We start from the raw sequence: 12,935 nt of genomic DNA on the forward strand, positions 1-12,935 counted from the left end.
AGTGGTACCTCTAGTTATGAACTTAATATTTTCCGGAGGTCCGTTCTTAACCTGAAATTGTTCTTAACTAGAGGCGTGCTTTCACTAATGGGGCATATTGCTGCCACTGCACCGCCGGCACATGATTTTTGTTCTCATCCTAGGGCAAAGTTCTCAACTCGAAGTAACTCTTCCAGGTTAGCGGAGTTAACATTTGTAACCTGAGTCATTTGTAACTCGAGGTACCACTGTATCCCTAGTTGGAATGGCAGATGATGGCAAGATTTATAGAGAAGCATTTGCACTTATTACTCCTGATATCTCATGAAAGGAGCTGAAAGATATACGTTATGCTTTATGTCTTGGCTTAATCAGTTGGCCAACAACATGTGACAAGAAGACATCCTTTTACTGGCTGTCAAGATAACCATCAATGAGTTTAGGAGGAGATTCTAGCCATGAAAGTCTTTGTGTTCTCTAACATTTAATTTCCACAACCTAGCACCCTTACTAGCTGGAATAGAATCTAATAATTCAGTGCTATACTTCTCTTGGAACAAACACTTCATATAGCAGAGTTCAGCTGCTGGAATTATGTTTAGTGCTACATAAAATGCAGTATTTAAAATCACATTATGTTTGAGTTGTAAAAATAATGATATATTTTTCTGTGATGTATTTCCACACAAGGGTGGGGCAAGCTAGGTCTTGTGACTTAGATCACGTGTTAGGGCTGTAACGAGTTTTATACCAAAGTTTGCATATGCTAATAGGGTTTGTCTCAGAGGAAAGATGAGCAGAAACAGCACACAGGCAATGTCTTTCCCTGGGCATCGGCTGAAGCACAGAGGTGAACAAGAGGGAGAGAATACTTTGGTTTCTAGCTGGATAGCTTTATTTTCTTCTGTAAATATGTTTAGAATAATCACACTAGGACCAGTGTAGATAGAGTTTGTAAGACTGGAACAATTACAAAAGATTTATTTACAGATAGGTAGCCGTGTTGGTCTGCCATAGTCAAGACAAAATAAAAAAATTCCTTCCAGCAGCACCTTAAAGACCAACTAAGTTATTTCTAGGTATGAGCTTTCGTGTGCATGCACACTTCTTCAGATACCTATCAAAAGATTTATTGTTTTTGTAACATTGGAACCAAGTTTCAGCAAGGAAAACTTGAAAACTTATTTTTCTTGTGTTGAAGAATTTATTCTGCACAAGAGTCAGATTAGAGAGAAATATTCTGCTCACAATATATTTCTGGCAACAACCAAAAAGTTAAAAATTCATAATAGTCATGCAAATCTTTGGCAGAGCAACCAATGTGACTTTGCAGAGGAGCCTACATTTCATCCATGGAAAAGTCAATGATTTCTGCATACACCTCTTTTCATGCCATATTGAGATAAGCAAGCTATATCATCGCAGCATAAAGAAATATTACAGTCAGACAACAGCATTATTATGTAAGGATCATAAGTGGATTTGAAATGGGACGGTCCATTTCCTGTCCGTTGTCTTCCTCCACATTCAAAGCCCTCTGGAGAATGACCTGCAGGCTCTCCTTGGATCGACCTCGATTCTTCCTCCCAACCAGAAAATAGATCAAGGGGTTAGCACTGCTGTTTAGGGTGGCACACAGAAAGGCATAATGGTGTAGATCAGGAATGTCAAAAGCTAGAAAATGATTAAGGGCAATAAGGGCATCAAGTGGAAAAGCAAGTACGAGGAAGAAGAGAAGAGTAAGTAAAATAACCATTAAAAGCCTTCCCCGCTTTCGCTGGCGTGATTTAAAGCAGACTTTGATGAATAAGATCACCGTTGAAATTGTCATCAGTGCAAGGCAAAGCAGGGCAGACAAGAGTAATTGGAGGCTTGCTGTGAAGTAATAGCTAAATATGCTAAATAACTGGAGAATGTAGAGAATTATGGTGAACAGAAAGCAGAGGACCCATATGAGGGAACACACAGTGGTGGACAGATGTGTCGGCCGGTGGCACCGATGCCAAATAGGGAAGAGCACAGACAAACATCTGTCAATGCTGATGGCTGTTAGGAGAAGTAGATCAGTGTTGTACGTGAACATTAAGAGATGGAGAGTTATTAAAGAAGCATCTTTGCCTAGACGAGTCAAAGCAATACAATGATATATCTCTACAGTCATGAGGAAGGCAAAGTCAGCAACAGCCAAGTTCAGGATGTAGGTGGTGAACTGGTTCTTCTTAGTGCAGAAGCTAAGAAGCCAGATGGTGGTTCCATTTCCCAAAAATCCAGCACAACAGATAACCAAACTGAACATAAAGAAAATAGCTTCTTTCAATGGATTATACCAGTCATTTTCTTGGCCAGTATATGAGCTATTATCATGCTCATAACCTGTCCAAGCCTCCATATCGGAACTGGAGGTCCAGCTGCTATTTACCATCATGCTCACTTGCTCCTTGTGGGATCCTTATCTCTTCTTCTGGAGTATGAGTGTCCACTAAGAGAAATAAAATGTTACAGAGAACATTTCAAGTGGAACAGTTCAAGTGGAATTCCATACATGACCCAGAATGATGTGTTCTTCTCAGTTTGGCTTTGCTCAGAGACTTGAGGGTGGTGCTATTGCAAAGGAATCAGAAAAGGTCATTGTAGTCCATGCTGTCTTACTTCGATCAAAATCCACTCCCACCAGTAGACACTCTAGCAGATCCCTTTCAATATCCTTCCAGAATAGATGCTGTATAGGGGCATTTCCCTCCAATAACCTATAAGAATAAGATTGGTGGAACATTTTGATTGCCAATGGACACAATGACCCATCATCAATCCTCTGGGAGACAAATGTCAAAGTAGGTGCGGCTGAACCCAACCAGTTCATTTCCATTTGCCTCATTAAATACATCATCATCTCTTTACAAGGTATTCATTATTTATTCCCCTTTTATTCATGTCCACCCCTTTTGAGATACCATATTGATTTCCACCCCATCCACCTACATCTGCTTTCCCTCTTTTTCTTCCACCCATATGAGAAGGTCTAAAGTTCATGGAGAACATGTCTGCTTTGTATTCAAACGGTACAAAAACTGACCCCTAGCATTTCCAGGTAGATATGGGAATGTCCTACCTGAATCACTGAGATCCATTACCAGTCAGGGAAGATAATAATAGTTATTCAGTATCATGCTCCCACCTAGAGCATGAGACTAGTCAGGCATGAGACTCTTAATCTCAGGGTTGTGAGTTTGAGCCTCACTTTGGTTGAAAGATTCCTGCATTGCAGGGACTTGGAGCAGATGATGCTCGTATTCCTTTCCAACTCTACAAATTTTGTGATTTTATGATGTATTCTACAATACCTGCAAAAACACACAATGTGCTTATTGACTCTGGATCCCATGTTCTCTCTCTCCCCTAAGAATCTGCCTTATTAGTGCTTATTGTCTCTGATCCCAGATGGAGACTAAAATGGAGACATTCCATATGCAAAGCACTGAGCTACTTGGCTATTTCTTCCTACGTCTTTTCCCATGCATGCTTCTAATTTGCTCTGTCACTAAGCTTCACCCAACCACCCAGAGGGTAGTTATTTTACAACTTGCTGACAAAGTATGGATTGGGAGACTTCAGATATGGTGATCAGAAGACAACAGGGACAAAGAATCGTGCAACAAAATGGTAGGTACTAAGGTCTTAGCAAGGAAATGGGAAAGAAAAATGGAAATTCTTACCAATCTCATGCCGATCCTACCCATTCTTTGTCTTGGCTTAATCTGTTTGCCTGCCTCATGTAGCAAGATCATGTTCTTTAAGTGGTAGTGAGGCTAAATGCCATCTGGCCTAGGAGGAGGAGACTCTAGTCATTTAAAGATCTATGTCCCCAATTGCCAGTTTGTAATGAGTACTGAAGGGGAAACTGAACACACGTCTCATGTGCTTCTTTATCTGTAATGGTCAAATAAAACATCTCAGGACCTGTTATGATAACAGATACAACCATCCTTGCCCTTTAACGGCAAAAAACATTTGCCCAATATGCACATTTTGTAGGGCGGGGGTGAGCCCAAAAGGGAAAATAAGATTTTCCGAAATGTTTTGCTGTTTCTTCCCTGTGTAAAACCATAGGTGAGAAGTGGAGTGGGATGCAAGAGCAGTTGGTTCTTAAGGATGTTAAAATGAGTTTTTTAAATTGTAAAACAGAAAATTTAATAAAAATTATAAAAAGACACCTGTAGACTGGTGACTGGGAGCGGCCGCCGAGACCATATAGCACCGGTCTTGAAAGACCTACACTGGCTCCCAGGACATTTCTGAGCACAATTCAAAGTGTTGGTGCTGACCTTTAAAGCCCTATATGGCCTCGGTCCTGTATACCCGAAGGGGCGTCTCCACCTCCATCGTTCTGCCCGGACACTAAGGTCCAGCGCTGAGGGCCTTCTGGTGGTTCCCTTGCTGCGAGAAGCCAAGTTACAGGGAACCAGGCAGAGGGCCTTCTCGGTAGTGGCACCTGCCCTGTGGAACGCCCTCCCACCAGATGTCAAAGAGGAAAAACAACTACCAAATTTTAGAAGACATCTGAAGGCAGGCCTGTTTAGGGAAGATTTTAATGTTTAATAGGTTATTGTATTTTAGTGTTCTGTTGAAAGCCCACCACCGTGGCAGGGGAAACCCAGCCAGATGGGCGGGGTATAAATAATAATTTATTATGATGATGATGATGATGATTATTTCTTTCTACAGATGAATGGGCAATGAGAGTGCCAGTTCTTTTCTAGCTACATGTCACTGCAGCCCACCTTAACTCAAGCCGGCTGTCCTCCTTAACAGCGGATTGGGTAAGGCAGACACCCAAGATATATGCCAATACCATGTGTTCTTTTTAAAACTGAAATTTTATTAAGAAATTTTGTAATACAATGAAAAACAAACTGCATACAATAGGTGGGTGGGGCACAGAAGAAAAATTGAGATAACAAAAGAAATGACTCCTCCCTTTGTAAAGTATTTCAGCTATACAAACCTTAAAATTTTGGACAAAACTTAACCCTTTTGCTGGTGAGCAATAGTCATCAATTCAGTCCAAGGACACATTACAGCCAGACCAAAGAATTCTTATGAAAGGTTCCTAAGTGGGTTTGAACAAGGAGGGTCCATTTCCTTTTTTTTTTAATATTTATTAAGAGTTTTTATAAAAGAAAAGCATAAATAACAAACAACATTGCTTATATCATACACAAAATTTCATAACTTGTTTGGACTTCCTCACGTCTCCTGCTCCCACTTACATTGTTAAAAAGTTTTTTTCAAGCAAATTATCATCTTGTTTGCAATCTTATATCCACTCGTTTAAATATAATCTGATAGTTCTCCCAAAGGATTTGTCTTTTCCTTAATCTCACTTATCATCTAATTTCAATCTAGTTTAGTGGTGGCCAATTATTTATGATCAAGCATCCTTCTTAACATTCAATCAAATTACAATATTTTTGTAAATAAGTTTTAAATTTCTTCCAGTCTTCTTCCATCCTTTCTTCTCCCAGGTCTCGGATTCTGCCGGTCATCTCTGCCAGTTGCATATAGTCTATCAGCTGCATCTGCCATTCTTCCAGTGTGGGTAGATCTTGAGTCTTCCAATTCTTGGCAATGAGTATCCTTGCTGCTGTTGTTGCATACATAAAAAATGTTCGGTCCTTCTTTAACACCCTCTGGCCGACAATACCCAAGAGGAAGGCCTCTGGTTTCTTGGTGAAGGTATACTTAAATACCTTTTTCAGCTCATTATATATCATTTCCCAGAAGGCCTTCACTTTAGGGCAGGTCCACCAGAGGTGAAAGAATGTTCCTTCATTTTCCTTACATTTCCAACATTTATTATCAGACGAATGGTATATTTTGGCAAGTTTAACTGGGGTCATGTACCATCTATATATCATTTTCATTACATTTTCCTTCAAAGCATTACATGCAGTGAAGTTCAGCCCAGTGGTCCACAACCTTTCCCAGTCCTCAAACATGATGTTATGCCCAATATCCTGTGCCCATTTTATAATAGCAGATTTAACCAGTTCGTCTTGTGTATTCCATTTTAACAGCAAGTTATACATTCTTGATAGTACCTTAGTCTTTGGTTCTAACAGTTCTCTCTCCAACTTCAATTTCTCCACCTGGAACCCTAGTTTTTTGTCATTTTTAAAAACTTCTTTAATCTGGGCGTAATGTAACCAGTCTCGCACTTTACCCTCCATTTTCTCCAAACTCTGCAATTTCCAATTGTCACCGTCTTTTTCTAATATTTCCCAATATTTTGGCCATTTGGCCTCCATATTGGGTCTTTTTCGGGCCTTGGCTTCCAGAGGGGACAGAAGGAGGGTCCATTTCTTGTCTGTCATTCTCCTCCTCATTCAAAATCCGCTGGAGGATGGCCAGTAGGCTCTCCCTAGACTGACCTGCCTTCCTCCTCCCAACCAGAAAATAGAGGAAGGGGTTCACGCAGCTGTTGAGGGAGGCACACAAATAGGCATAATGGAATAGATCATGAATATTCCAGCCCACGATGGATAAAGCAAGAAGAAGGGCATTGAGTGGGAAAGCAAGCACAAGGAAGAAGAGGAGTGTAAGTAAAATAACCGTGAAAAGCCTTCCCCGCTTTCGTGGGTGTGATTTAAAACAGACTTTGATGAAAAGGATCACAGTTGAAATTGTCATAAGTGGGAGGCAAAGCAGTCCAGTCAAGACATATTGGCCAGTTTCTGATAACCAATATGGAAAGGTGTAATAGTTTTCAAGAATGTAGAGGATTATGCAGAGCAGACAGGAGAGGACCCATATGAGGGCACACACAGTGGTGGACAAATGGGTCGGCCGGACACACCAATGCCAAATAGGGAAGAGGACAGACACACATCTGTCAATGCTGATGGCTGTCAGAAGAAGATGGCCAGTGTTGTATGTGAAGGATAAGAGACAAAAAGCAATACTATGAAGAACATAATCAGGAAACCTAGTAAAAACATAGATCTCTAAGCTCAGGAGGAATGCAAAGTCAACAATAGCCAAATTAAGGATGTAGGTGGTGAATGGTTTCCTCCTAATGTGGAAAACAAGAAGCCAGATGACAGTTCCATTCCCCAAAAATCCCACACAGCAGATAACTAAAATAAAGCCATGTATTATAGATTCTTCATATTCCTCATATTGGAAATTTCCTTGGTCATTATATGAGCTATTATAAGTGCCACTGTACTCCTTATATATCACAGCATCCACAGCAGATTGCAAAGTCCCATTGGTATTTATTTCCATGTTGAATGACGGCGTGTGGAATCCTTGTCACCTCTTCTGGAGCACACGTTTCCTCTAGGAAAATATCACAAAGATGTTGGACTCAGCTGGAATTCTGTGCAAAACTCAGAATTGTGAGAGCGAGGAGCCCATTGAACAACATATAGACCCACAACATCTGTCTATTAAGCCAAATGTCATATATGTGCAATTCTCTGCAATATAACTGAATCCCCCACATGGGCCACACCCCTCTGGATTTTTTCTCATTGAGGTTTTTTGGACTTTAGTGAGTTAGTTTACCTGGAAACTTGGTTTGATTGGTAACAAGAGAAGAAGTCAGCACAGCATTCTCTGATCTTCTGGCATTACTGTCGGATACGTAATGTCTCTCCAAAACTGAGGTACAGTCATATTTCTTTTGCTATGGCCAAGCTCATCATTCCTGCTTAGGAAGAGATATCAGTAAGGATGATGGAGATGGACTGAGACAGAATGAGAAAGATGCCACCTTGTTTTAGGGAAAGATTGATATAAAGTTTTATAGCAGTGAATTTCACTTACCTACTGAACATTCATCCAGGTGGGTGGGACTATCTTCCAATGCAATAAGAGCAGGCTAGGAATGAATGAGGGTGTGGAGGAGGTTCTGAAAGAGAGGTCAGGCAGTAGTGTCACATTGTTTCTTATTACATATAACTCAGTTTTCTTTTTGTTATTCAGTTCCTAGGCTTCTCCCTAAAATAGAGCAAGCAAAGAAGGAAAATTGAGAGAAGAAAAGATGTGAGTCCTGCACATTGTATCTCTTCGTTGTCCTCTTGTGTTTTTCACCCAACGTTACAACCCTTGACCTGACCCAGTTTATTCTGCTACATCTGCTAACACTCAAAGGACTCAATGATTCTGGATCTAATGTTCTCTCCCGCCCTCTGTCCCTATGAACAAAACAATTGCCCTATACTTATGAGAGCAGAGTTTTTTTTGGCCCAAACGTTTCTCCAATTATTATTATTATTATTATTATTATTATTATTATTATTATTAGTATTAGTATTATTATTAGTATTATTATTAAAGTCCTGATTGGTTCTCCAATTGGCCAATCACGTGTGGGCAAGGGAATGGCCCTTCAGGACATAGCACTCCTCCTTTTCACAACATGTGTTATCATCACACAACCTCAGGGCTGCTCTGCAAGGTCTGGGGCCTTGCATCCCAGCGCCAAGAGGAGCGGTGCCACTTGATGCTGCCGCTTCCTCCTCCTTCGCCCATGTTGCTGCCAGGTGGTGGTTTCACTTGGCACTGTATCACAGATGAAACTGCTGCTGCTCTGGAGTCCCTTTCCCACCTGCCCCTGTTAAACTGCATTACTTCCAGCACTGAGAGATATACTTGCAGCCAGATCAGAAACTTTTTGCGTAGACAGGTGGAGTCCCCAGATCCTGAGTGGTCCCCCCCCCTCCGCCATGTGGAATAACGACTCAAGACAACATGCTATGGGATTAAATTGGCCAAAACTTTATTAAATTTCAAATGTGTGTAGACCTTGGCTCAGGCATTGGGCGTTCTCCCTCCCCAGTCCCCAGCCGGGGACCTAGGGAGCATCAGGGTTATCCAATGTGGGGGGGGGGGCTGGGCCGGCTCTGGAGAACATATGTTCAAGCAGAGATAGCCGCCCCTGTTATGCCGCTGCCGCAGGGGAGAGCAATGACGACCTTCAGAAACCCCTTTAATGGGGAACCCTGGTATCGCCACTGCAAAGAGGAAGATGGACTAAAGGATTCCGCCCAAGGCCTGATACCGCCAAAGTTGTGACGTTTTGCTACAAGAAAGGCAAAATCTGCTAATGCAAGGAAATTCCTTTCCGGCCCTTTAACAGCGACCTTAATGTAGCAGCACCCACATACCTGTGAAGAAAAGTTAACCTGCAAAACCTGTGAAGAAAAGTTAACCTGCAAAATAAGGCATTAACTGAGGGTGGGTAGGGTGGGAGAAGCTCTGGAGCCAAGTGAGGATTCCCAGGTAAGTTCCACCCTCTATTGTGTGGGCAGGTAATCCCTCCCCTACCTGGCCTGGTCTCCTTGGCAATGCTTCCCCCACATGGGACTGGACAACTGACTGGGGTAGGCGGAGACCTCCAGGTATCCCACCTGAGGGAAGGCAAAGCCAAGCCTATGCTGATGGAGCCGTTCCAGATCCAGGGGCTGCGTGCGTCCACGCAAAGGGTGCCCCCCGTTTTATGTGGGGAGCGGTCATTATCCAAAAAGAGCCTTGCAGAAGAAACAAAAGGAAAGCCAAACCCAGCAGGGTATTTGAGGACAGGGAAAACCCTCTCTCTATCCTACTTTCCAGAGATATGACGACACTCTCTTGAAAAAACGATACCAACTGCCAAGAATGTTGTTTTTGTTTCAGACATTACAAATTATTGATAAAATGGACTGTTTCGAGAAGTGGCAAAAAGAAATTTCTAGATTTGTCTGGCAGGGCAAAAAGCCCAGAATAAAATATAAAATTCTTACTGATGCAAAGAAAAGAGGGGGGTTTGCCCTGCCGGACCTTAAGTTATACTATGAAGCAGCAGCTTTCTGCTGGTTGAAGGATTGGCTACTTCTTGAAAACACGGACATTCTAGATTTGGAAGGATATGATAATGTTTTTGGGTGGCATGCATACCTGTGGTACGGTAAGGCTAAAGTATATAAAGCATTTAAAAACCATATTGTCAGGAAAGCATTGTTTAATGTCTGGATGAAGTATAAAGATTTTTTGGAAAACAAAACCCCAAGGTGGCTTTCACCTATGGAAGCAAAGGCCTTGAAAAAACTTAAGATGGAATCTAATTGGCCTAAATATTGGGAAATTTTGGAGCAGGAGGGAGACAAATTGAAATTGCAGAGCTATGAGAAACTTAAAGATAAGGTGCGAGACTAGTTACACTATTTTCAAGTAAGAGAGGCCTATAATTTGGATAGGAAAAATGGTTTCCAGGTGGAAAAATCAAAGTTGGAAACAGAACTGCTAGAACCCAATACTAAGGTATTGTCGAGAATGTATAATCTGCTGTTGAAATGGAACATTGAGGATGAAACGGTAAAATCTGTTATGATAAAATGGGCACAAGATGTTGGTCATAATATTATGTTTGCTGACTGGGAACAGTTGTGGACCACCATGTAATGCCTTAAGAGAGAATATTATGAAAATGATATATAGGTGGTACATGACCCCAGTCAAGCTTGCAAAAATCTATCATTTGCCCGATAATAAATGTTAGAAATGTAAAGAAACTGAAGGAACATTCTTTCACCTTTGGTGGACGTGCCCAAGGATTAAGGCGTACTGGGAAATGTTTTATAATGAACTGAAAAAGGTATTTAAGTATACCTTCTTGAAGAAACCAGAGGCCTTTCTCCTGGGTATGGTCGGCCAATTGGTGTCAAAGAAGGACAGAACTTTTTTTATGTATGCTACAGCAGCAGCTAGAATACTCATCACAAAGCACTGGAAGACGCAAGATTTACCCACCCTGGAAGATTGGCAGATGCAAGTAATAGACTATATGGAATTGGCAGAAATGACCGGCAGAATCCGAGATCAAGGAGAAGAGCAGGTGGAAGAGGACTGGAAGAAGTTTAAAGTCTACCTACAAAAACATTGTAAAATATATGAATGCTGAGGACATTGAAAATGAAACGAAGGGGTTCTAGTGATTAAGATAAATAAGAGTACAAAGGGAGGGATAAAGGATGGAAATGAATAACGAATGATCTTGCTGAATTAATTTTTAAGTGGAATACAAGAAAGGGAGGCGGGTGGAAGTAAGGAAAATAAGGTTTTGAAGGTTATAAATCTGAAAGAGAGTTTTTTATGCTAAATTTGCTTTTTTATGTGTTTTTCTTTTTTTTTGTTTTTCTTTGTGATATCTGGATTTTTATGTTGGTTTGTCAACTTTTTTTCTTTGTAAAACTTAATAAAATATTATATATATATAAAAACGATGCCAACTGAGTTAGGAAATGAAAGACGGGGACAAATGTAATAGTTCAAACTCCAGAAATTCCACGGTAACCGGTAACAGCAGCAACCGAGACAGAGCGATGTGACCCCATTGCTCTCAGAGTGAGGCTAATTTTGGAAGGCAAATGGGAAGGGAAGTGAGGTGAGGAGGCGCTTTCTTTGGGAAGGGTCTGCAGCGGGAATGAAGGGTGTGCATGAAAGGATCTAGAGTGGTAGCTGGAAGGGACCTTGTGGGTAAGGAAGAAAGCCTGAAGAGAAGAGGGCACTTGGAGGGACCTCGGGGATTGTCGCAAATTCTAGACAACCCTAAACACCCTTTCTAAGAAGAGAGTGAGTCTATTGAGTGCAGACTTCCTTTGCAATGAAAAAGAGATTTGCACAGAGAGAGATCCCAGGACAGGTAGAATATCAGAAAGGAGAGTGGTGAGGATTTGTCACTGGAAATGGAATGGGGAAGGAACAAGCAGGTGAGGAAGAAAGAGAAAGGGAGAGAGTTTTTTATTTCATTTCATTTTAATTTTTTTTTTAAGTTGAGGTAATTTAATTTATAAATTTATTTTATTAATTTTTCTTTTCTCTCATTACAAATATACTTATAACATACAAGTTACATAAAACTCTCTCCCTCCCCCCTTTTGGACTTCCCTCGGCTTCTATTTCTGATTTATTTACCTCTTTATATATTCTGCTATCTTCTACAAATACCATACATTTTCCTTTTATTACATTACCTATTCCCTATCCATAACATTGTGAATGCTTATTTAAATCCTACCATCAGATCAATGTTCTTCCTTTGTTTCTGCAAATATAATATAAAAGGTACCCACTCTTTTTCAAAATCCCTATTGTCCTTTTCCCAAAGTCTGTGTGTCAGCTTCACCATCTTCACATAACTCATCAGTTTTTCTTGCCATTGTTCTTTTGTTGAAATTTTTCTAGTCTTCCAGTTCTGTGCCAGCAGTATTCTCGCCACTGCCATTGCATACATAAATAGTGTCCTTTTCTCTTTTGGCAGGTCTTGCCCTAAAATACCCAACAGGATGGCTTCTGGTTGTTTTACAAATGCCATTTTAAGCATTTTTTCAATTCATTGTAAATCATTTCCCAGTATACCTTAACCTTTTTACAAACGCATCACATATTATAAAAAGTCCCCTCAACCTCTTTACACCTCCAACATTTACTCTGTTCATTTTATATATTTTGGGTAGTTTCACAGGTGAGATATACATCATCTTCATATAATTTTCCTTTAACAATATGCAGTCTGTGAATTCCTAATTTACTTTCCAAAGTTTTGTCCAACCTTCAAATTGTATGTTGTGCCCTATGTCTTGTGCGCACTTAATCGTTACTGATTTCACTTCCTCATCTTTCATTTCCCATTCCAAAAGGATGTTATACATTTTCTTTAATAAGTTTGTGTTCTCTTCTATTACTTACTTTTGGAATGTTTAAACCATATATGAAAAGCCTTTCTTATTATCCTCTTTGAAAATATCTTTTAACTGCCTATGATGTAACCAACTTTGTAGATGTTCCTTCCTAAGTTCATTCCTAAGATGTTTCTTCCTAAGTATTTTCCCATGCATGCTTCTAATTTGCTCTGTCACTAAGCTTCACCCAACCCTCCAGAGGGTACTTATTTTACAACTTGCTGACAAAGCATG

At 40.6% G+C, this 12,935-nt stretch overlaps 1 protein-coding gene across 1 annotated transcript in view; it reads right to left on the reverse strand.

Moving 5' to 3' along the window:
* Positions 1 to 1,160: 1,160 nt before the first annotated feature.
* LOC310849395 (uncharacterized protein) overlaps positions 1,161 to 12,935 on the reverse strand; it is a 28,661-nt gene continuing 16,886 nt past the window's right edge. The window contains exon 2 of the mRNA XM_083749556.1: positions 1,161 to 2,416. Within this exon, the coding sequence (XP_083605682.1) occupies positions 1,439 to 2,416 (978 nt within the window). The 3' untranslated portion in view covers positions 1,161 to 1,438. The remainder of the gene's footprint in view (positions 2,417 to 12,935) is intronic.

This window comes from Podarcis gaigeae (assembly GCF_964106915.1).
Source record: "Podarcis gaigeae genome assembly, chromosome: 7".
Classification (NCBI taxonomy): Eukaryota; Metazoa; Chordata; class Lepidosauria; order Squamata; family Lacertidae; genus Podarcis; species Podarcis gaigeae.